This window comes from Ursus americanus, chromosome 18 (assembly GCF_024610735.1).
Source record: "Ursus americanus isolate L20-20 chromosome 18, mUrsAme1.1.p, whole genome shotgun sequence".
Lineage (NCBI taxonomy): Eukaryota > Metazoa > Chordata > Mammalia > Carnivora > Ursidae > Ursus > Ursus americanus.
The window spans coordinates 12,724,205-12,749,100 of record NC_142144.1 but is presented as its reverse complement, the minus strand read 5'-3'; the positions used below and the strand labels follow the sequence as shown (position 1 = coordinate 12,749,100).

The following is a 24,896-nucleotide window of genomic DNA, read 5'->3' as shown; positions in this document are numbered from 1 at the left end:
ATGTCTGATCAAAGAATATAGATCTATCCTCATATTATAAAAAGAGCTAACAGAGTAAACAGCTAACAGAGAGTGAAAAACCAAATTACTGTGATGTTTACAAATCCCTAATCAAAAGTGATTCTATACAATCACCATTTTCCTGCAAGGAGGAACAAATGATGACCAAATTAACGAAATGATGAATATGGCCCAGGAAGGCTGGTTACACCGTGAATAATCACTGAAGAACTAAACGCTTGCCCTTGGGGCAATTTCAGAATTTAGAACTTCATTGCTATCGTAGGGAAATACTGAATTTGTTCCTTTAAGTGAATTCCATGGAGTGACAATAGTCCAGGGGAAGTGTTAGTGGTGTTTAATCTAGTCTATACTATACGTCTTAAGCTATATTTAAAAATTATTCTTATTATTTTCCAGATGCTATTTAACCAAAATACAAATTCCTGTATCAGAAAACATGGCCAATTAAACATAGGGAAGTAGACAGTCATGAGCCCAGCATAGCAGAGAGGTTGTAGCCAAGAACAGGGACATGAGCCCAGCCCAAGGCTGAGCTTGACCCCCACCAGCTACGTGACCTTGGGGAGTGACTCAGTTCTCTGAGACCACATTTCTTTTACTGAAAAACCAGTATTTGCAAAGCTCCCTTGAAAATTCAACAAGACAATAATATTTGCAAAGCACCCAGCACTGCCCCCGGCACCATAAACAGTAATAGTAACAGTAACAGTAACAACAACAATCTCAGAAAAACGTGATATCAGCAAAGAACCAAATATGCTTGTTTTCAGGGTGAAAAAATTTACTATCAGGGTTTCTTCATTGAATTAACTAGTAATTTTAACAGCACGGTCTGGAGGCCTGTGGTTTAACAAGCAACTAATTAGAAACGGGTGCCCCCTCAGCTCTGCCTGACACCTGCTTTTTCAAATGCACACGGAGAGGGCAGGCAGGTGCAAGGACGGTCGTTGGCCATGCTCTCTCCAGAAAATACGGCAGAAAACAAACCCCAGATGATCTCTTTTAATCACATCTTCTCTGAAAAATACTCGGGTTAATAATATGAACAAAGGCGGTCCTCTGGGGTCCCATCAGTCTCACTCTCCCCTGCATCAGCCCGTTCCTGCCAGTTTGGGCTGCGAATGTAGTGAAAGAAATAACTTTAAATAAAGGGAACTGGTACAAATGCAAAGGGCAGGAACACACGGTTGGAGCAGGGATTGCTCTGAAGAATGAATGATTCGCTCTGATCTGTTCAATGGGCCCACCAGGAACCATTCTCTTGCCCACTATGGGACGCGCTGCTGCTGTTCTTCTCCGAAAGTGCCCACGGGGTCCTCCGCCCTGCCCACAGGAGACATCTAAAACTCCTTGGCCTGGCATTCAAGGCCCTTTATAATCAGAAATGCTGTCAAGCCTTCTACCTCATCCCCTCTGCTTCCTACACCCCCTCCCTCCACTCCACACTACTTCCGGGTCCCCACATCACCCAAAGTTCACTGTTGCCATTTAGGACAATACTGGAGAGAAAAATTATTTTACAGGCCAGTGTCTACATCCTTTAAAGAAAGTAATCCACAATTAACCACCATGAAAGAGTCCTGCCATAGCAATTAATCTTCCTATGGGATTTCTGGAAATCACAAAAACATTGCACTTAACTGGCTCCCCAAGAAATTCTGGTTTACTTGGTCTGAGATGGGTCTCGGACTCGGGCTCGGGTGAAGTTCCCCGGCCAAGCTTGAGAACCTCTGTTTCAATATTTGTCAGAGTGCCCGTCCAGCTTGTTGCAATCATGACGACACCTGGTTGGCCCCTACAGCACTTGACTTTGGGACCCCTGACCTATCCTACCTTGCTGTCGCCATTGGTGTAGTCATTGTTATCCTAGTTTATATAAAGAAACTCAGGTAAGGTATCTTGTCCCAGGTAGCCCAGCTCTCAAGTGCGAAAAATGAGAACTAAAGCCAGGTCTGCCCAGGTCTGGGGGTCCCTGTCCTCTCCACCCCGCTCTGCTCCCTCCTGCAACGGGGGCTCAAGCTGCCCAGAAATATTCACGGGTCTTTCCAGCTGGTTGTTAAAAACCACTGAGAGAATGAAATCCCTTGTAGTGGGAATATTTACACCACAGAAACAGGCAAATGCTAACAATTGGGGGGGGGGGCTAACAATTGCTTGTGTGTTTTGCTTTTGGGGAACCAGTTTATTGGCCCACCTCTTAACTCCGGGGCACCAAGAAAAGAGAAAAAAATGTCAAATTAATATCCCTTCGATTTCAGGAAGCAGGTGTGTAATGCATTTTAGAACGATTTCAATCCCAAATAGTTAAAAATGAGTTTTTGAGTTTGAAGAGATAAACTCCAAGTATGTGGAAATTGTCTATCTGCAATTTTCATTAAGATGCCGCGTGGGGACCAATGCATTTTGCATGCTGCTGTTTGCCAGAGGCGACTTGACTCGGAGTCACTTAGCGGCAGCGACAAAGGAAGCCCGAAGTGTGGAACAAGGTGTCTGCAGGTGCTTGCTCCCGGCCTCAGCCGCTGGGAGCATCATAGAAACTGTTCTCTGAGACAGGTCGCCTGGCAGCCCTGTCCCTGCCTTAGCTGCTAGATGTGTGGAGTTCCAATATTGGAACGCTGGATCGGAGCCACCTATTAAGGAATAACAGGAGAGACTCACAGGAGCTGCTCGCCCCCGTGATCTCCTGGAGCCAGCTCCGAGCTCAGCTGCAAGTGGTCCCCGCTGAACAAAGACCGGGGGCATTTTTCCCTCACAGCGTGGTTCCTCCGTCAGCTGGCTCGATGCTATAAAGCCTAGTTATGCTGGCGCCGTGCTTTCAGAGGATTGAAGGAGATTGTAAATTGAAAAGGAATAAAAGAAAGTCCTGTTTACTGAGGGCCTCCTTTTACAAGCCGACACTGAGCTCGTCCTTTTCATATTTGGTACTAGAACTGACATCGATGGAACAACTCTCAGTGTCAAGCCCCATCCCCGGATCTCATTTAATCCTTTCGACGACCCTATGAAGTGGCTATAGTTACCCCCATTTAACAGATGAGACAGTGGTGGTTTCTCCAGCGGCAGTCCCATCCTTATGTGAGCTCAGTGGGAACACGGCAGTGGCAGAATGGACACCAGAGCCCTGACTCTGGACAGCTCTCCATACTGAGAAGTGGAGATACTCGGGGCAGGAAGGAAATTGTCACTGATTTAAGCTTTGGTGTTTATTTATCCGATAATTGCCCCAAATCCGTGCACCTCAATATTACATGGATGGGGAAAATGGTGTTATGTATGTTTCTGCAATTAGGGAAGTTATAGTAATTACCTACAGTAGCAGCCGTTCACCCAGTGACATCTACCATGTCTGAGAACTCTGAAAGTCAGTTGCTGATGGCCATTCTATGCCACTTTCTGAGCCCTTCCATTGCCAAGTGATGGACTAAACAAGCATTTGACATCGATCTTCACAATGACTGTAAGAGATTGGTATTGTCTTTGTTTTTGTTTAAGATTTTATTTATTTATTTGAGAGAGACAGTGTGTGAGCAGGGGGAGGGGCAGAGGGAGAGGGAGAAGCAGACGCCCCACTGAGCAGGGAGCCTGACTCGGGGCTTGATCCCAGGACCCTGAGATCATGACCTGAGCCAAAGTCAGACATTTGACTGAGCCATCCAGGTGCCCCGATATTGTCTCAGTTTACAGATCTAGAAACCGAGCCTTGAAGAACAACTTGCCCAAAGCGCGAGGTAGGCAGTGGCAGATTCTCAGCGATACTCGGGATCACAGAATCCACAGCCCTAGACTCTAGCTGCCGAGTGGGGGGCTGCGGCGATCCTCCGCGGTGAGTTAGACCGTTCCCAGAGGGGTAGCACTGCAGGACCACTGAGGGGTGAGGGAAGCACTGCCTTCCTTGTCTCCACTGCCTGCCTGAGGTTAGTGTGGACACGATGCCACTCAGGAGCCAGAACACAACCCAATGCAAGCTGAGAGCCTGGCTCCGTCTGGGACAGGGGGACCCAAAGGGGAGTGTCTCCCCCAGTCACAGGGCCACACATTTCTCACCAAGAGTGTAGCTGCCCCAGAAATGCAGAATCTTAAAGGAGAGCGTGACCCACAGGCCAGCTGGGCCAGCCTCCCATCCACGCAGGCATCACCGCTATCATCCTGGGTCAGATACTCTGTCTTTTGGGGCCATCTCATGAGATTATGTTTAGGATGAAATGAGATGCATGTAAAGTGCTTAGCTCAATGACTACCACGTTAGGTAGCGGTGATGACCATGTTTAGTCCCTCCTTCATTCCTTCCCGCAGTATATTTTAAATTAGAGTCTACTCTACGTACTAGGCTCTGGGGATGAGACCCAAATTCAAGCTTCAGGGCCAGGTTTGGGGGAAAATCATTGGTTCATTAATTAACTCAAGCCGCAAGCATTTACTACTGAGACATAATGAAGACATGTTCAGCAGTAATTACAGGGATGCCGACAAGCAAAAGTAACACTTTGCATGGTTCCCCAGTTCAGAAAGTGCTTTTGCAGTTGACGGTGGGTCCTTGCAAGAAAAGCAGAGTCTGATGAGTCATGTGACCTGCCTGGGATCACGTGGCAAGTGCACAAATTTGGCTCAAGTGTGGCTCTCTGGTACCAAAGCCTGGGCTCTCTCTCCTCTACCTCTCGCCTTCCCCGGCTCTGCACAGGCCCTTTGGTGACAGACAGCAGGGTCCTGAGGCAGCCCTGCTCCACTTTAGAAAACCCTGATCATCAGGAAATGTTGCTAATATTTACCCAGAATCTGCCTTTCGGGATATTCTGTTATTCTCGGCTCTGGAATCATACCGAATAAATGTGCTCCTCCCACAAGGACCTTCCTACACGTGAGAATAGTTACCAGTCATCCCAAGCCTGCTCTGCCCCAGCTTACATGGCCCAAGTCTTCAGTGCTTCCATCCAACAGAGCTGTCAGCCCTTCGCCAGCCTAATCTCTGTGTTTTCCCCTCTGGGCAGCCTGTACCACTGTATTCATGCAACGGTACCGGAATTGTCTATTGAAGTGACATTCCCAGCCTGCCGGGAGCTCCCCAAGGCCACCACCAAGAATCACACTGTGGTTGCTCTCATCGAGTGCTCACCATATGCCAGGTACTGTTGTAGGCACTTTCCACTTCCTACCTCAACCATATAAGATAGGGACTGTCACTTCATTTCCACCCCTTGGCCTGGAAGAGGGTAGGGGCTTATAAATTTCTTTAGATTGAATGAAACTCCAACCATTCATATCCTCAAAACCTGGTGCTGAGGGGTATGGTTTCTCCACCAGGACAGAGGCAAGAGGGTCTGACCTAAGGACAGAGTGTGCGACGCGGACCTTGCAAAGAGCCCCGCTCCTCGTGGCCATGCTCGAATGCTCCCTGGTTAAGGGAGAAAAACAAATGTCATTACAAAAACAAAAACAAAAACAAAAACAAAAACAAAACAAACAAAACCAACGCAAAACAAACAAAACCAATGCAAAAAAAAAATGCAGCTGTGGCTAGATACTAGCAATAACAGTTGCCAAGAAAAGGGGTGCTGTGCTGGTTAACCCCAAATGTCAATGACACGACAGCTGCTAGGGGCCTTACGGGGTCTCCTTCTGGGCTTTGAGATGTTGCTAGCTCTTCTCATGTGAGCGGGCTTGCCCAAGTTGGTGGGCAAACGCTGTAACGGTAACAGGGGACTAATACAGCCTCACACGGTTGTGGGAAAGGCTAGACAAGAACGTAGTTGGCCACAGTAACACCATGAATGTGACGCTGTTGGTGGTGACCGGAAGGACAAGAGGAGGCAGAGGGAAGCTCCCCCCCCCCTTTTCTTTCTTGAGTGCCCTTCAAAGCCTGCCTCTGGCAAACGGAGCTGGCCCTCGGAGCCTGACGGCAGCATTTCAGCCTGTGTCAAAGGCCTACTAATGATTTTTCAGCATAAATTAAAGGGAGGGAAGACTTTCTAGTGGCTGCTCCCGAATTACATGGCAGTTTCCAGGAGAATCTACAAAAATAGCTGGAATCAGAGGAATGGCCATTCGATGCGAGGGAGTTTCTTGTTAACTTCATTTCTTCTTCCCTTCTGGCTCGTGATCTTTGTAAGGGCGGATAGAGGTGACATGCGTCACCAGGCACCAGGTGCCCCCAGCCCATTTAAAGACACCTACAGGGGGGCACTGATGCTCCTGGGTGGTAAGGGGATTCAGTGCTTTACGAATACCACCAGCACAAATAATAATACTTCGTTAGATTTCTGTGAAAGTCTATCATTGGCAAAGGACATTTCTACACGTTATCTCTTTTGACTTTCCATTCTTTATCGAGCACTTACCATGTGCCTGGCATCCTACAGATTATCTCACTTGACTTTCACAATGACGGCCTCTCTCTCCCGCTATGCAGGTGAGGTTTAGAGAGGTAGAGGAATTCATCTCTGACCACACAGCCTGGAAGTGGAGACTAGGGTTCTGGATCGGGTCTGTGAGACTCCAGGGTCTTATCCTTTTAACCCCTTTTAACTACTCTGCTTCCTGTGAGGTAAGTATGGTTGTTCTTTGGGGGAGGGGAGACACTGTTTCCCCACCCTAGATGTTTCTTTCCATGTGACAGGAGGGACTCAGCATAACACCTTTGGCCTCTCTCTGCCCCACCTCACCCTAGCCCTGAGGAAATTAAGGTCTTTTTGACTGGGGAGTGTGGAGAGAGAAACTGGGGGGAAGCCCCTCGGCCCTTCCTCCCGTCCTCTTGGGAGCACAGGCTCTGCCACCAGGGCTGGCTCTGGTTCCCGCCGTCCTGCTGGTGTGAGCGGGGAACTGGGCTATCAGGACTCCCACTCTGGACTCCACAACAGGAGGCACATTCGCCTCTGGACATAAGACACAATCTCCAACATCACCTTTTCCATAGCGAAAGTGATATTTTGGCCCTTAGCCCCTTTATTCCTCGGTCTGATTCCTGATCACTTCAGAACTTAGGTAGAAAAGAGGGCTGTGGGTTGGGCCTTCTTCAGAGATTCTAAAGATTATGATCCCCCTTCCACAGATAAAGCCGGGAAAGGGGCAGAGCTCTTTCCTAAAAGAAGATGCAGCTTAAATGTCAGCACGTATATGATAAATCGCCCAAAACATTACTACACTGTATGAGTGCGATCCCTGTAATTCAGACTAGAACACAGAGTTTAAGGAGGACAAAAATTGGAGAATAGGGTGATATCACCAAAAATAACTCAAATGTAAAACTAAAAGAGAAAACACAGCTTCAAATGACTACATCATAAATCAAGACAATGCCATGCCCCTACCGATGCAGAGATCTTCATCTGAGCTAATACATAAAGCAACCTGAATGCCACTAAGAGCCCAGAATAGAAAATTAACCAAAGCATTTTTCAACTACTGAAAGGGAGCCAAGAACCAGTTTATGGAGACTGCCTGCTCCCCAGAAAAGAGCCAACAACAAACTTGACATGGGGGTATAACCAAGCTCAGAAACTAAGCACGCATTTTGGGGTAAGTTGGAACTCAGCCGGAGATCTGCCTGCGGATGGAGTTGTACCAAATTGCCCACTGAAACAACGAGCCGGAGACTTGTTAACCATTATTACCAATAACTGAGCCAACAGAATGTTAAGAACAGAAAGAGTCCTCAGCCATCAATCCCAAGCCCCTCGTGAAGAGATAAGAAAGTCCAGATGATGGAGCTGGGCGGGGGAGCCGTGCAGAGCTCCCTTCCCGTCCACAGGCCCCGGCACAGGCCTGGCCTCCAGAAGCAGCTCTGGGGCAGAGCCAAGATGAGGGCCCGGGTCTCCCACGCCGGCAGGCCTTCCCTGTCTCACAGCAAGGCTCGTCTGTCCGCCTCACTGACATCATGCATTCACACTATCCAGCTGTCACAGGCCAACTCAACAGGCTTCCAAGACCGGAGGAGAGATTCCCACCGACACGCCACTGGTAATGAATGCTGAGATCCAAACCACGGGAGGCACTGTCCACATCCCCAGTAGCTAAGCACAGGGAGGAGCACCATTCCAGGGATCCTAAGCACGGCTTCACCAGCTTCCAAGGTGCTAGCAATGAACTTGGGTCAAGAACGACATGCAAAGCCTCCTGATGTCACCCCCGACGAAGCAGCCGGATTATCAGAACACCACAAAATGGCCTTTTGCATCACAACTATTTTTAGAAACACAATGCTGTTTCTCCAAACTAATTAACGTTGGTAACCAGGACTGACGTGTTTCTTCCAAATGCAACGGAGAAGCAAATCATCCTGTTTGGAAGCAAGAAGCTGGGTGGCAACAGACCGTCAAAAACACATTTAGTGCAAGTGCTTACACTCCGGATAATAAAACCGCTTCCAACGAAGCCACCCTCGAATATCCGGCACCTAATGCCTGGGGGTTTAAAAGCTACTGGCAAAATTTGCAGAGTCTCAGGGTTTTTAAAGGATGACATCTTCCTTTTTAGTTTTTACTATCTCTCTTTTGTAAAGGGAACAAATCACAAGCACTTAGAAAATCACAGCATTTACCGGCCGCGGCAGAGTCTGGGGATGAACAAGCCACAGCCCAGAGAAAGGTGGGGAGCCCCAAAGTCCAGCTCAGGGCGAAGCCCGGGATCCTGACTCCCAGCCCACATCTTCTCCCCTATGGGCAGAGCTGCCTTCCCATGAGAAGACTATTTCCTTCCTTCCTTCCTTCCTTCCTTCCTTCCTTCCTTCCTTCCTTCCTTCTCTCCTCTCCTCTCCTCTCCTCTCCTCTCCTCTCCTCTCCTCTCCTCTCCTCTCCTCTCCTCTCCTCACCTTTCCTCTCCTTTCAGATTTTTTTATTTATTTGAGAGAGAGAGAAGAGCACGAGCAGGGGTAAGGGCAGAGGGAGAGGGAGAGAGAGAGAATCTCAAGCAGATGCCACACTGAGCACCGAGCCCAACACAGGACTTGATCTCAGGACCCTGTGACCACGACCTGAGCCGAAACCAAGAGTCAGATGCTTACCCCAAGGAGCCACCCAGGCGCCCCAGGCTGTTCTTATTTAAGGTCCCCATACTCATTCACAGCAAAGAGGAGAAGTTCCTAAAAATCCACAGAACCCGTTTTCATTTTGAGGCACAAATTGAACAAATGTTTTGCATCAGGGATTACCTTAATTAAACTATTTATATGAGCACCGTTGATTTACTTTAATCTCGCTAAACTTCATTAAAATGTTCATTTACTTATGTAAATTCCTCTTGGCTCACATATCTTAAAAAATAAAACATATAATTTGCACGGTGGAAAACTCTGTTCCTGATATATGTCCATCTGTACGAATTATAATGATAATAATAGTAATAATAATTACCATTTATTGAACTATGTGCTCGGTGCTGTGACAGGCACTTTGTATAATGACAGCAATAAGGATAATTGTCAAATAACTACCACTTATTATACTTATGTCCAGTCATCATGCTACAGATTTATGTATTTTTATTCATTTAAGAATCACAATAATCCCGTTAAAAGCAGTTATTATTATTCTTCTTTGCGCCTTAAAGATGAAGAAACAGAGACTTTGAGAAGTTAAGTAACTGCCCCATGTTTCACAGTGGGCAAGAGGAAAGAAAAGCCAAGATTCAAACCCAGGCCCACTGGGTTCTAGAACCCTTTCTTGTCACCTATACAATACTTCACCTCCATTTTTAAAAAGTATTGCTCCAAGTTCCATTTCCAGCAAGGACATTTACAGATCCAAGGACAAACTGAATGGGGCTAAGATGACCTGTTCCCTAGAAATGTCTTCGATTCCTCCACGGTTTGGGACAAAGTAATTCTGCCACCAAATTCCCCAAAGACACATAGAGCTCACGGCCTCGGGATAATTGGATAATGCTGAAATAGGAAGTGGTTCAGGATGACAATGAAATTTGGGAGTGAATTACAACTTGTCTATTGTAGTTTGTAAAAATACATTTTAAAATATTCATGAGGCCAGGAAGCATTCATTTGTATTTGCAATAATGAAATGGCTAAAATCTGCAACCTGATATATTCACTGATCGTGAAAGATGCATTCCTAGGAGGACCTCAGTTCGAATCCGTGGCCCCACAAGCTGTCATGTTATAGCACGAAACTGAACCAATGAGACAGAAATGTTGCTGTTGCCTAGAGAAAAAATTTTCCCCACCACTTGCTCTGCTGTAGAGGAAGGCTCAAATTAAGAATGCATCTAGGACTTGGCCTGCAAACCAGCTGGAAGAGGAGGAAGAGATGAAAAACTGCAACATTTCCACCTCGTTGGAAGAACCACGTCAAAGGGGGTGGATTGTGCCTTAAAAGTTAGATTTTACAATCATTTCATATTGACTCCTCTTAAGAAGCCTGCACAGAAAGGCAGGGAGAGGAAACGTTAATAAAAACACGAATTTATGCAATATCTCTGCTTTGCCTTTTCAATTCTGTGGTCTTATGTGACACCCAAGACTAGGGTTGTATTACTGGCAAAGTGTCTCCAGTGTCTGGAAGTGTCTCCCCTTCCCCAGGGGCCTCGTCCATCTCTTTTGCATAAGGATGAGTCCTCCTGACCACCCAACTGCGAGCACAGGGCCAGACCCCAACAGGGGCCGAGGGGCTGCTGCCCAGAGTCCTCAGATGGTCTGGGGTGCACATAAGGCCCAGGGCTGGCAGGCAAGTGGTTCTCAAAGGGTTGTGTTGTGCCGGGACCAGTAGCATCTGTATCACCCGGGACCCTGTAAGAAATGCAGAACGATCAGAATGCTGGGGTGGGACTCAGCCATCTGGCCTTGAACAACCTCTCCCCACTGCGGGGGGGCGGTTCTGACCGGCTGCTGAAGTTTGGGACTCACCCATCCACAGCCTGTGCAGACCCGCCGCTCTGCCCCTACTCAGCTGCGGGCGCTCAGGGCCTGCGTCTGAGGACTCCGCCTCCATCCAGCCCTGCAGCCCATGCTGGCCTCAGCAGGGAGCGCATGAGCAGCCTGGAAACACCAGCAGAAGGGGGCCCAGGGTGGGGGGGCTTGCTGACTCAGACCCAAAGTCTGATGCCCAGCTGTGCCACGCCAGCGATGCTAACAGGGCAGCGGTTCTATCTCAAACTCCAGGCTCCGTGGCTGAGGCCTGGTCACTGCCACTTTCTTCCCACCCCCAGCCCCTGCCCCCCGCCCAGGGGAAGCACTTGTGTTCTCAGTCCTTCCTCAGATTGGCTAGATGGCCTGAAATGAGGAGGCCCCTCCTGCCACCGCCAGGAATTGAGAAACCTGACCCAGATTCTAATTTGGGCTGCTGGCCCCGTCCCACCTCTCGCCAGCCCCTCGCTTCTCCCCCAGTTTCCTGGCTTTGCTCCTTCCTCTCAGCCTGCCGCTGAGGCCCCAGCAGGGCTCCTGGCCAAGCAGCCCCGAGATAACGAAGCACTACCACTTGAGAATCCTGCAGAAGATACTGCACTTAGACCTGGCAACCAGCCCGTGCCCTGGGCTCTCCACTGGAGAGGGTCCCGCTTCAGCCCAACTCTGGTAGCCCCCCTCCTCCTTGTGGGGCAAGGAGTCCTCCAGGCCAAGCAGATGTGCCCACATGGGGTCTGTGCCCCACACCCTCCGGTACGCAGGACCCTGGTGTCCCCTCCTAAATGGCTGAGGCCATCCTTTCAAGGGCGAATGGTGCTTCTGGTGCGCTCCCCCCAGACCTGATGGATAGCCAAGTTGACCCGCTCGGGGTGGGGGTCAGTGCGCACAGAGCTTAGGCGTGTGAACTGGAGAATCTCCCCACCCCTTGCAATGGTGGATGGAGTCAGGAGTGGGAAGAGGAGGAGGGGCTGGCAGGAGGCTTGGACCTCAATGTGTACTCTCTCAGGCCCCACTAACGTCAAGGGCAGGCCTGCAGGCAAGCTGGTGACAGCTGAACCAGATAACACGTGTCATGTACTCAGAAGGAACTCAAGAGATAGTGTGGAATGCGTGTGCCCAGAGACCTGCGTCGGTCCCTATGTGATCCTCGCAGCCACCCACTGTCCCACTGTACAGAGGAGGACACTGGGACTAGGAGAGATCAGGCAACTTGCCCACGATCACAAGTCCTGGAACCGAACGCACGTCTGTTTGATCTCAGAGCTCATGCTCCTTCTCTGTTTGTGGTCAGTTAGTCTCAGCTTGAAAACTTCCAGCTACAAGGAACTCACTACTCCTCTGAGTCAACCGTTATCATTTCAGGCCGGGTAAGGTTGTTTTTTCATTTGGGTTTTTTTTTTTTTTTTTTTTTCCCCTTTGAGCTTAAATCAATCTCTCTGCAAATCTCCTCCCTGTTTCCTTGTTCTGCCCATTGGGGTCTACAGAGAGTCTATCCCTCTCCCACCCAACCACCTTGCAAGCTAAAAATGGACATGCCGGCCCTTGGGGTCTTTTCTTCTCTTCCACCTTTTCCTCTGAGCAGGGGGATGCCCAATCCCACTTCCCAACCAGGCCTCTGAGGACAGATTCTGGGCGCTCTCCCTTACGGAGCCTCGGAGAGGTCCTGGTGTGCGGAAATGCACCTGTTCCGAGCCGAGGCTGGCACATGTGCGCACACAGTGAACGCTCCCATCACTGGCCCTCCGACCCCTCCCAGATGCGTAGACTCCCAAACCCCAGGCCTGTGGAACGTCGCCTGATCTCTCCAGGTACTAACTATCCCCTTTCTTGAGTCCTCCTTCACCCTCACTGCTCACATCTGACTCACCCCGAGTCCTATCCCCTCATCCCCCTAAACACCTCGTGGCTGCAACATTTCCCTCCATCCCCACCGCTGCCACCGAACCCACACAACCACCGTCTCAAAACTCCCAGCTGCCCCACACCCACCCTCGCCTCGCCTCACCCCAGTTTGGTTTTTTGCAGCACCTGGCCCTGTCTCCTGACTCCCTCCCTGCTTCTATGCTATCGTCCTACCATGCCGGACTTCTTAAGTTCACCGGTAACACTGCGCTCCGTCACACATGTGGGATAGCACCTAAAACAGATGTGTGCGCTCACAGAGAAATGCCAGCTCACCGGGCCACCACCTGGATGAAGACCTGGAGTGCGGCTGGGGTCTCTATCGCCCACCTGTGCCCCTCTCAGGTCACATCCTGCTCTCCCCATCCCTTCCCAGAAGTAACTCTCCGAAACTCTCACGTCCTGTCCTTGCTTTTCTTCATGTTTTGGCCACTTAGAGTTACATCTCTGCAAAATAAAGTTGCGTTTTGCCTGTTTTGCATTTTATTTCATTGGAATCCTACTGCAGATATTCTTTTGCTCACCGTCCATATCAACACACAGAGCTGTGGCTCACACATTTCCACTGACATAGAGCACTCCAGAGAGTGAGTACCCACGATTGGTGTATTTTGCTGTTGGCAGACAGTTAGACTGTCTCCAGCTTGGAGCTTTTACGAGCCACACAGCTGGAGTTCTGGACTCCTTTCTGGGCCCTGAGAACCCCATGCTCTCCTGCCTTGGGGTCCTTGTGGTGACTTGTTTTCTCTGCCCAGGCCCCTCTCACTGCCTCCATCCTGCTCACCTTGCGGCCAGTGCTCCCTCTGCACCCTGCACCGTGCAGAGGCTCAGAGGCATCCCTGCCCCAGCCTCCAGCACAGGACCACATGGAACGATCCCTCAACACTCATTCATTCATGCACACACACATGCATTCAAGCACACACTCATTCATTCATGCACACGTGCATGCATGCATGCACACACACATGCATTCACGCACACATGCATTCATTCACACACCCATGCATTCACGCACACATGCATTCACGCACACATTCACGCACATACGCATTCATTCGTGCACACATGCATGCACTCATGCATGCATTCATGCACACACACGTGTTCATGCACACATTCATTCATGCACACATGCATGCATTCATGCACACACTCATTCATTCATGCGCACATGCATGCATTTGTGCACACACACATTCATTCATGTGCACACACATGCACTCATGCATGCATTCATGTACACATTCATTCATGCGCACACACATGCATTCATGCACACATTCATTCACGCACGCATGCATGCACTCATGCACACACTCACACGTGTGCATTCATGCACACACACATGCATTCAGGCACATACACATTCATTCATGCACACACACATGCATTCATGCGCACATGCATTCATGCGCACACGCATGCATGCATGCATGTGTTGGCAGCTTCTCCCGCTTGGCCTCTGGTGCTGCAGAGGCGCGGACCCTCCCGAGGAAGAAAGTGATCCCCTCCAAGCAAATGAAGACATCCGCCCCAGCAGGGAGAACACACTGAACGGCTCTACGCTGAGCCTTACTGTGGCTGTGGGCACCCCTGGAGGGGGATGAGCGGGGGGGTGGGTCCCACGGCTCTGAGCTGCTCGAGTTCCACCTCTTCCCACCCCCTGACATTAGCCTTTGTGGGGAGGGTTGCCAGGGGCTCTTATGCTATTGAAAGTGAAGGAAAAAATAGAAATTGAATCAAAAGAACGAAAGCAACTGGAGGATATTGCCCACCATTTGGTGTGATATCCAAGGGCTTTCAAATGATGACTACAACTGGCTTTAATTTTAATCTTTCACTCCTTTTAATCTAGCAGATAATTAGAGGGAAATCAAATCCATCCTCGCAGCCAAAGATGAACCTGTCACCGCCGGAGCTCCCTTCCCACTTACTTTCCCCACCTCTTCCTTTGCGCTGTTTTTCCCTTAAAAAAAGCAAGTCCCCAGGTTACACAAATTATTTGGCTTATTTAAATACACTCAGAGTGGACGTTTCCCATGGCAAGTAGTCTTTTAGAAATAAGCAGCATTTTTCTCTTCCTCCAAATTAAGAAGTTCACATTGCTTTGCAGCTTTACAAACAACCTACTGCAGACTGCCTATTACGGATGAAAAAACCAAAGTACAGAAAGGGGAGAAAGTTCTGTACCATTTTCAGCTGTCAGTGGCAGTGCCTGGATTCACCCCCGAGCATCTGACTCCAGGGCGCCCACTCTTACCCACCACGCTCTCCTACCTGTGCACTCAAAACACGAGTCCGTCTCCTCCCCTGCTTCCTCAGGGGCTCCCTCGATGCTAAGACAACATCCTAAATTGCACACAGAGCTTTAAGCACAAGATGCTGGAAATAAACTAAACATTCCCCAATACGGAGGCCGACTCTGGCCCAGCCATTGACGCGAATGATACTTACAGAGTTGCTAACACGAAAGAGAAATTACTGTCACATACAAAGGAGGAAAATGAAAACAGCACAAAAAATTTATGTAGATCATATGGCTTCAACTATAAAACGAAATAGAAGAACATACTATTTTTATGAACTAAAAAGTTAATAAAGGTTAACTCTGGGTGCTTGAATCTGAGCGAGATTGTTCTTTCATGCTATACACTTTTCAGTATTTTCCAATTTTTTTGACAATAAGCACATACTACTTTTATAATGAGAAAACAATTAATAGGAAGTATGTTGCAGAGAAGAAGCCTCTGTTCTTTCCATCTCAAAGGGCCCTTTTGGAAGCATGACTGGCGGTCCTGGCCTGCCATGAACCTCCCCAGCCCTGCTTAACCTCTCCTGCCTCCATCCTTTCTCCCCAAAACTTGTTTCTATTTTCTCACCAAACCCAACCCACGGGAACATAAGCCCCACCTCCCTCAGGAAGGGTGCCTTGACCACTCCAGGCCAGCTATTAGCTGAATCATTGGAAACTGCCATTCTCATAGTTCCAAAAAAAAGGTCTAATGTCAACCACTTCACGGGGTTCCACCTAATCCTTGGCTCACCCTGCCTTCTTCTGAACTTTCCACAGTTCGCAGTCTGAGACGCACAGCCACGCACAAGCAGGTTTCTGTCTGGTCCTGCTCTCTCTTGTGTCACGTGTACAGCCTGCCGTACGCCGGGGTTCTCGGCACGTTGGCTCCCGCTTTATTCATTCTGGTTTTGAACATTACTGGCAATGAAGGAGCCGCGTAGCTGGCCACAGAGCTTCCTCACGGGAGATAACCCACCACTCCTAAGGCCCTGCTCCTGGTCGGGACTTGAAGATAAAAAGACAGTCCCTGCCCGAAGTTTGCAGGGAAGGCCCGAACCCACGCAGGCGGTGATATGATAACACCCCACGGAGGCATATCTCCTTGGTACGCTACAGCGTTTCACCTCCATTCTCTCCCAAGGCAAGAGCTAAACAGATCTGGCTCTCCCTTGTTTTCATGCGTGGTTTTGTTTCAGATGAAACCAGGTGCAGGAAAGTACAGTGACTTATCGGAGGCCAAGAAGAACCGGTACCAAAACCTTGGTCTCCTGAAGCCAGGCCACACTGCCTCCTTCCCAAAAGCTAACAACCCCTCGTTAAAAAGCACATAAACATTTAAGGCTCTCTGAAGCATCTCCCATAAGGAGATTTCCAGATACATTTGCTACCCCCACCACTACCTGGAACGACTCTGGAAGGGCCCCCGCAGAATTCCATACCACTCCACAATGGTGACTGACTGGCCATATGCTTGTCTAGTGTCCCATCTGCTCCCGGCTGGGGTGAGAGGGACAGCGGGACTGCCTGCGGGCGGAGGGGCTGGGCTCCTATCTAACGGCCTCTGAAATGACACTCTCACTCAGCTCAGGAAATTCCACCTTCCCCATAAGTCTCGAAAACGGTTCCTGTTCAACAAACTTCACTCGAAAGAGGCTTTTACTGGTTACTTCTGACTTAATGCTTAAACACTTTGAAATGGAAGAGAGTTGTCAGGTTTTATTTCTTGCCCATAACATAATGCACTTATCATTAGTCATTTCCTGTCTGTTCTTACTTGAAAATACACACATTTTTCTAGTTTGCTGACTGCCATCCAAAATGTGAGACGTTTCGAGGTACAGAGGGCATAATGTATCTTGAAGCCACAACCACCCAACCTTGGACAAATTGTTCCAGCTCCCTGTGGCCTCTGATGATAATAGGACTGCTGGGTCCTCAATTTCTTGAAAACAGGATGAAATGTCTAGCCTTCTCTCCAGGAAAAATACACAGATACACAAAATTTTGTGTAGTTAATGGGCTCATGGTTACTGCGAATTGAAAGCAAGGTTTGATTTTCTTAGGCTGCTATTCAAGGCCATCCCCCTCTGGCCTCTGGGTCTTCATCTGCTTCCCCAGCAACACCCCCTCTCTGTGAACCCACTTCGTGCACCTGCCTCTCCAGCTGATTTGAACTCCTGAAGTTCCCCCAACAGAGCCGCATGACTTCGTTTCCTCCACCAGGGACATTCTTCCATTTGTGTGTTTCAAATATTACTCATCCTTTAAACCTCGGTTCAAATGCCACCTCCTCCTTGCCTGATTTTTTTTTTAACTCTTCTTATTGGTAAATAATCTTTCCTTACATTTTTCTCCATTCGCAATTTGTCTTTACCTTTTGGGCACTTTGCACTTTCTACCCTACAAATTTATTTGTATGTGTGGGTCTTGCCTCTCCCATTGGCCTGTGAGCTAATTCAGTTTTGTAAGACTTCTCCCTGGCACACAGTAAGTCAGTAAATACTCTAAAAGCCAATAGCTGGTTCTCTAATCTTCACATGGTGTCAATGACATGTAAATAAATTTGCAAATATCCGTCTCTCTCTGACCCAGACTCCTGGTTTATGTGAAATCTTCGAAGGTGCTTGGGGTCAGTGTGTGCTGATCTGTAGGGTCTTGCCCCAAATGAATCCTTAGGAATTGGTGAAACCCAGAATTTCAGCAAAATGTCAGCTGTGCAAGCAAGGATGGGCCGTTGGTCAGGATGGCTAGATGATTCTTCTGAAGGACTGTTTGCCGAAGAGCACTCTCTGATGGGAAAGATAGTGTCCCGCACTGACAAAGGCATGTTTAGTCTAGACACTTCAGGAGTCTCTCTTCCCTCCCATTGAGGGGATTTCCCCAGGATATACTGCCAGTTTAAGTGGCAGGGTTCTGGGCTTAGAGGACCTCTGGTTCATGTGGTTTTTTGATATTCTTTTCCAGGACCGGACAGAATTACATTCCTTGGTCTTGGTACAAGCCGTAGACGTGAAACTGAGCCACTGAGAGATTCCTTGGTCTCTTTTCTTTTAGAATGTTCCACCTTTATCCCAGATTTTATGTAGAATCAACCTAATTTGGGAATCCATTTAATTCAATGGCTCTAGACATGGTGCAGAATCCAAGGGATTTGCTTGGACTCAAGGTGAGAAGTGAAGCCTGAGCTCCCAATGAAGTCTTCAGGGGACAGACCTCTCTGAATCCGGGCAAAAGATGCCCTGGCCAGCCTGACTCCTCCCCTTATAATCCACCAGGTTGTGCTGGGATAGGAAGTAAGTGAAACTGGGAGAGAGTGGTGAGATGTTGCTGTGGGGAAAGAGGTTTCCGTGCCTTATATAAATCGTGTTCCAAAATACACACTTTTGAGTAAGAGACGGGCCAGGCCGTCTATATCACAGCTCCTGGGCACTACGCAGCATCAGGATATTGACAAAGTCCCCTCCGATTCCTCCGAGCCTATCTCTGGCCTCACTCACACTTCTCTGGGGTTCTAAGGGCTGCACTTCCTGAGAAAGGAACCTGGTTACCAGAAATATCTACATTCAGGAAAAGGAGAAAAATACCAGTAAGATGACTCCCCAGGGTAAGCCGACCTTCCAAAAATGAATCAATGGATGCAACAATCACTTTGTTTTTTAAATAATCAGGGAATGCAGTTTGTTCATTCTGCTTGGGATAGGAGTTTTAAAAAAGAAAGACTTAGGCCGCCCAAATCCCTTGAAGAAAGGAAAACTCTCCATTGATTGTCCTGATTTTTTTCTCCTTATCTTACAAGCTTAGCTCTGAATCGAAGGTGAAGCTGGAGGTCAACGGAGCAACGTGGCAAAGCAAAGTGGACCCTGGTGTCGAAGTCAGGAAGCCACAATGTGGTTCCCATGCTGCCTCTAACTAGCTTTGTGACTTCTTCGTCTAGGTTTTGTCTTGTATGATTCATGGGTGCAGAACCGTCGTATACCCTAAGTCAAATAGGCTGCCTCGGAAGCTGGTGACTTACTTGTCACCATCCACAGAACTTCAAAGGCTGACTGCCACTTGGTGGGCCTGAGAACTGGCATTTGCCTAATGTCTTCAGATGTCACGAGGCTCTCTCCTAGGTGTCTCTTTATAGGACGACCATGACAATCCAGCCAAGGAGACACCTTGATCCCCATGCGAGAGAGCAGATCAGAGAACAGAGCACCTGGGCCAAGCTCACAGTACAGTGATCAGAGGTTAAAAACTTCCTCCCAGACCAGTCTGACGCCACATCCAGTGCCTCCCCAGGCCACATACTTGCTGCTCCTCTGCACGGACGCTTAGGAGGGAGATTCTTGAACTAGGTTGCTGACTGGCAGGATGGTTTCTAAGACCCCTTCTGATTCTAACAGTCTGTGCTTCTCTCAATACAGTGAGGGGTTTGAAGCAAACCAGGAATTTAAAAAATTTCTTGTAGCAGGAAAGATTCTTTGCTTTCAAATGAAATCTACAGCATGCCAAAATGTAAAACGGTTCATGGCTTCCACCCAAATGTCCACCAAGTGACAGATGGATGACAAAATATGATAAACCCACATAATGGAATATTATTTGGTCATAAAAGGAATAAAGCACCGATACATGTTACAACACGGGTGAATTTTGAAAACATGTGAAGTGAAAAAAGACAGACACATAAGACTGCAAATTGTATGATTCCACTTATATGAATGGAAATGAGGAGTGGCTGCTTCATGGGTACAGGGTTTCCTTTTGGGGTGACAAAACATTTTAGAACTACGTAGGAGTGGTCATTGCATAACATTGTGAATATACTAAATGCCATGAAATTTAAACAGCTAATTTTATATTATGTGAATGTTACCACCATATATGTGAGTGTACAGATACACGATGTTTCCAGAGTCCCACTCCATGAGCCTCCCCTTTCCCATGTCCCTTCAGTGCCTCCAAAGAACCCTACTATGTAAATCAGAGTCACTAGATATTACAAAATGTTATCTTAGTTCAAAAGAGTTCTCCTATGACAGCCATTTTATTCCTTCAGGGGCCAAAGGTATTTTCTCCTAATCCAACAAGGAAATACGCCTGGGCCAGTGACATCCTGCTACTTGGAAACAGAACATTCCATTGGCAACCAGCGCCAATGTCAATTCTAGTCCACAGTGATCTAGCAGCTTCGGTTTTAGGATACATCACTGGCTTTCAACTCAAAATTCTACTTTAAGTACACCAGAAAAGATAATGAAAGCTAAGCTTTATTTTTGTTTTCTCATACTCCAGTAGATAATTTTATTATTGAGTAGTGAACTAAGCATTTAAGTGGCTATTATTTATCAATAGGTTTCCTGTTTCATTGAAACGTCATTTCATAGAAAAGGACACTGAGGCTCGCCCAGCTCCACATTTCCGAGGTCAGAACTTGAATCTGGGATCCTCGAGCTCAAGAGAGAGCTTCCAGCTATGCCAAGATGGGTACCAGCTGTTACAAGTTCCTGATCCCGTGGAAGGCATGAGAACTGCTCAGTCCCACCAGGAAACTGACCCCCGAGGCGTGTGAAGATGCCTCAGGCATGGACACGAGCCCCCTCTGCATCTTCCTGAGGAAGTTCAGAGGCATGAAGAGGTCAGGACATCTATCTGCTGTTTTTCTTCGATCTACATGGGAAGCGTGAAGACCCACCTCACTGGTCCTGCTGACGATCTGTACTCAAGAAGGAATTAATGAGGGACACTTCAGACCCTCTTTTGCTAAAGAGTTGTAGCGAAAGGCCAGGAAATCATTCGTTTTTAAAGGTTTAGGTCAGATCCTATTTAAACACAAGACACTCTGGTTTCTAAAGCTACCTCCCAACCCAGAAGTCTATGTAACATCGTTTTCTGCGGTCGGAGCGACATGGTCTCAGCTTTGGACACATATGATTCAGCACTATGACACTGGGCATTTTCTGTGGACATAAATACGGTGCTTTTTCAAGTTATTCTGAAACATTTCTACACAGAGGAGTTGAGGATAATTTTAGCCTTTTTATCTGTATGATGAAGTTACCAAAGTGGTAATAATTATTTTTTACATAAAAATGCACTTTACAGATTACAAAGTACTTTCATAGACAATCGTGGTTTTTTTAAAGGTGAAATTTAGGAAAATTATCAGTAAATAGCATTTGGCTATTAATATGCACCCTTATAGGTAAGAAAAAGGGGAGATAGAAAGTTTTATATTAGAATCAAGGTCAGGTTCTAGAAGTTTTAACTGTTCCTAGTTATCAATTTTTTAAAAAGCCAATGTTCCTTCAGTTAAAACCAGGTTCTGCTCCTTATGATTGATAAGTTGTAAATGTCTTTCCCATCTTTCCTGTGGTCCTGTGCCCCATCGCTATTAAATCTTATATCTACAGCTCACAGACATGATCCAGGATGCCAAGTGTAGGTAAACCAAAACAACGGAACCAAGAAAAAAAGAAAGCTAATCGTGTTTCAATACCATTTCACATGAAAATACAGTGATTCTCTTCTATCTCTTCCTATTTTTGGTGGCCACACAATGGCCTTCGAATTTGCTCCCACCAACAAAATCAGAGCACTCATGTGTCAAGGTCATCTTTAAGGAGCGGTGCTAGCATGCCACGCGGACACAGACAGCCGCCCAAACCTGCCCGGAGTGCCATACTGTCCCTCTCCCAAGACCTCATCTCTATCAGGGAGATCAATAGCCCTTAGAGAGCAGATTTGCAAGGAATGAGTTTTATTGCGATTCATCTGACCACACTGCAACCCACCTGCTGCCTTTCCTTAGGGCGGGCTGAAGAAAGCCATCGCATGCCCAGACCAGTGGACATGCTCCCTGCTGCTGTGGCGTGTGAGCAATACTGGGGACGCGGCGGACCTGATGGGACACCACTTTGAAGCTCTAATCGGTGGAAGCCACGCCTGGCAGGACTGGCCCTCCGGACTGCGGGTGAATGTTCTCGGCCAAGTCTTGCCAACAATGGTACTCTGTGCCTCATGCCAGGAAGAACACGGGGGAGGGGCACTCAACGGAGCAGGCACCATCCAGCCCGACTCAGAACAAAACAAACACTCCTGCAGAGTGACATTTCCTGCCGGGCAGTGGCTCTCAACCTCGAGGGCATGGTAGGATCACCTAGGGAACCTAGAACGCTTCTGTGGCCAAGCCTCCAGTTCCGGCTCATTAAAATCAGCGTCTCTAGAAGTGGGGGCCCTCACACTGGTGTTGATGAAAACTCTCCAGATGGTTCTAAAGTGCAGCCAGGGGAAAAGCACCACTGCAGAATATTCTAACAGTATATCGGCGTCAGCCCAGTTCGTGAGGTGCTGCCGGGGAGGGGCCCGCAGAACACCCCTTGGTCAGGAAGGGGAAGCCAATGTTCCTTGCAGTCTTGAACCGTAGCTGACAAGGGCTCTATTTGTCTGTGAGTCTGATTTGCTGGGGGGTATAAAGAGCGCTATTTGAAATGCCTGTTTTGATTTTTCTGCCTAAAACAAGCGTAACGATATTTACTCAACCCATACTTTGCGAGAGCCAGGAATTTGACAGAAACAAAACAAACAAAATACCCCCAATGACGCGCTATTCATTTCAGGGGTGACCCCTCGGAGGGAGGGGTGGGGAACGCACTCCCCCCGCATCCCAACCAGGGTAACACGCCCTGGGGTGGGTGGGTGGGACGGAGGGGAATTATAACTGCTGTAAAGATGAAAGAACTTCCAGAATTTCCTTAAAGTGGCTCTGGGAATGTCGCAACAAAAAGCTTATAACGCAAAAGTGTAAATGTCACGAAGAAGGTAAAAAGGAGATGATTTTTATCACGTCCAAGCGACCTGTGGTCCTCTCCTTGGCTTTGTTTTACTCTCTCCCTAGGCTTGAGCACTTCCAAGAGAAGCACCACGTGAACAATGGTAGGCGAGAGGAGATCCCATCCCCCTGGGCGGGGGAGGGGGAGTGGGTTTGTGGAAGAGACTCTAGATTCAAATAACAGTCAGCTAAAAATTCATCAGCCAAATTCCAAACCTCCTCTGTATTTGGAGGCTGATATCCATAAATGAAAATATGATGGATTAGAGGATTTAACATGCACATCTCACAGTGTTACAATGTTCTAAGAACGGAATGGCTAGGACATGGGGAGCAGAGTTGATAGAAACGAATGATATAAAAAATACTTACTGGGTCTCTCTCTTGTTCTTAAGTGGGTCCATGAGGCGCAGCGTGTCCCTGATCACGGCCACCTTCACTTCCTCATCGACAAGGCTGGGGACATTTTCAAACACCCCTGGAGAAAGCTTGAATGGGTAAGGATTCCGTGTTTCAGCAGAGGGAGTGACTTGGTACCAAGCAACTATCAGCACAAGCTTTACTGGCTGTATCGTTAGTTAGGTTTTGCTTGTATGAATCTAGGGAAGAGAATTTTTAAAAGGCTCCCTTCGTGCTACTTTTACGATGGCAATTTCCTTTAACAAACTGACAAAAGATAAAGGGGAAATACATACCCAAAGAGCACTATGTTTATCTATCATCGAAATCATACATGCTTACTGTAGAAAATTTGGAAATATAGAAGGGGCTAAGAAAATTAAAAGAATCCACATAGTCCCCCCAAAACCCAATATAAGCGTTTGGTGTATTTCCTTCCAGTCTTTTTTATGTGTGTGTGTGTGTGTGTGTGTGTGTGTGTGTGTGTGTGTGTGTTTAAAGGGGGAGGGAAAATATAACCACTGTTAAATGTACTATTTATCTTAGTGATTCAAGTATGTCGACATGGCGAAATCATATTCACAGAATTTCAATTAGCTCATCTCCTGGGGCTAACTAATTAGTTCATGTCAAAACTGATGGAAAGGCTCAGCTGTTTCTGTGTCTGCAGACCTTAAAAATTGGAAGAACAGCATGCTGGGAAGTTATCATGGGTCGGATAGGTCTATATATTTATAGACTCTGCTCAGAGCTCAACCCAACCAAAATTATTTCGACTCGGCGGAAGTTGGCTGTGCCAGTTTGAGAATGTTGTATCTAGTTTAGCTGGGAGAACAAGATGAGAGCGAGCACACGCAGCGGTCCGGCAGTGTGTCCAAAGAGACATTCAAAGTACTTACTTCTTGCTCGTGCTCGATTCTCATGCTGGGATTCGCATTTACTTCAAGTAGGATAGGCTTCAGGTTTTTCATGAGAAGAATGTCAAAGCCTAAAATCTGGGCGGGATAAACATAATTCAGGATTACTCCCTCTAGCTACCATTTCTTTACAGGAATCGAGTATGGTATTAGGGTCATTAAAATGACGATCAATTCAAACCTGGACCCCGCCCTGGGCCTTGACCTTCTCTTGTCCACGGCCCCTCTTCCTCTGGGTGTACTTGTCAGGCCAAATGGACAGCGGAACATTTTATAAGAACCTTGATAATAGGACGAGTTCTCATAGTTCATTTCAGCATTATCAGTGACCTCTTTCTTCCTTAACAGGTTTTTTATTATGTTAAAGGATCAGTAGTGGTCCATCAATTTCTCCCTCCCCATCTGTTCTCCTCTACTTAGCTGGATCTCTGAAAACCCAAGGCTACTTTTCTTAACCTCAGGTGTACCTCGGTATCACTGAAGGGGCCCTAACCGCTGCACCTCCCCCAACCCACACCTGGGAGTCAGAATCCATCAGAGGGAAACCCAGGCAAATGAATTTTGAAACCCCCTCAGGTGATTCCGATAGACCCTCTTAGCTAAGAAGAAGGGAATACTTATTGGGCACCATTTACTATACAATGCACTGATTATTCATAATCTCATTCAGTCCTCATGACAGTGTATTTGAGGGAGGGC

The 24,896-nt window shown here is 47.6% G+C and overlaps 1 protein-coding gene and 1 long non-coding RNA gene across 4 annotated transcripts in view; one reads left to right on the top strand and one right to left on the bottom strand.

Annotated features, from left to right (window-relative positions):
• TTLL11 (tubulin tyrosine ligase like 11) overlaps window positions 1-24,896 on the bottom strand; it is a 228,776-nt gene that overhangs the window by 105,457 nt on the left and 98,423 nt on the right. For all 3 annotated transcript variants that reach the window (XM_045791020.2, XM_087869397.1, XM_045791021.2), the window contains 2 exons: window positions 24,180-24,275; window positions 23,254-23,369 (listed from right to left, as the gene is read on the bottom strand). In XM_045791020.2, the coding sequence (XP_045646976.2) occupies window positions 23,254-23,369; window positions 24,180-24,275 (212 nt within the window). The remainder of the gene's footprint in view (window positions 1-23,253; window positions 23,370-24,179; window positions 24,276-24,896) is intronic.
• Window positions 12,054-13,255, top strand: LOC123788006 (uncharacterized). Its single transcript, XR_006778392.2, has 3 exons — window positions 12,054-12,234; window positions 12,450-12,675; window positions 12,893-13,255. It is a non-coding gene; the product is annotated as an uncharacterized LOC123788006 (long non-coding RNA).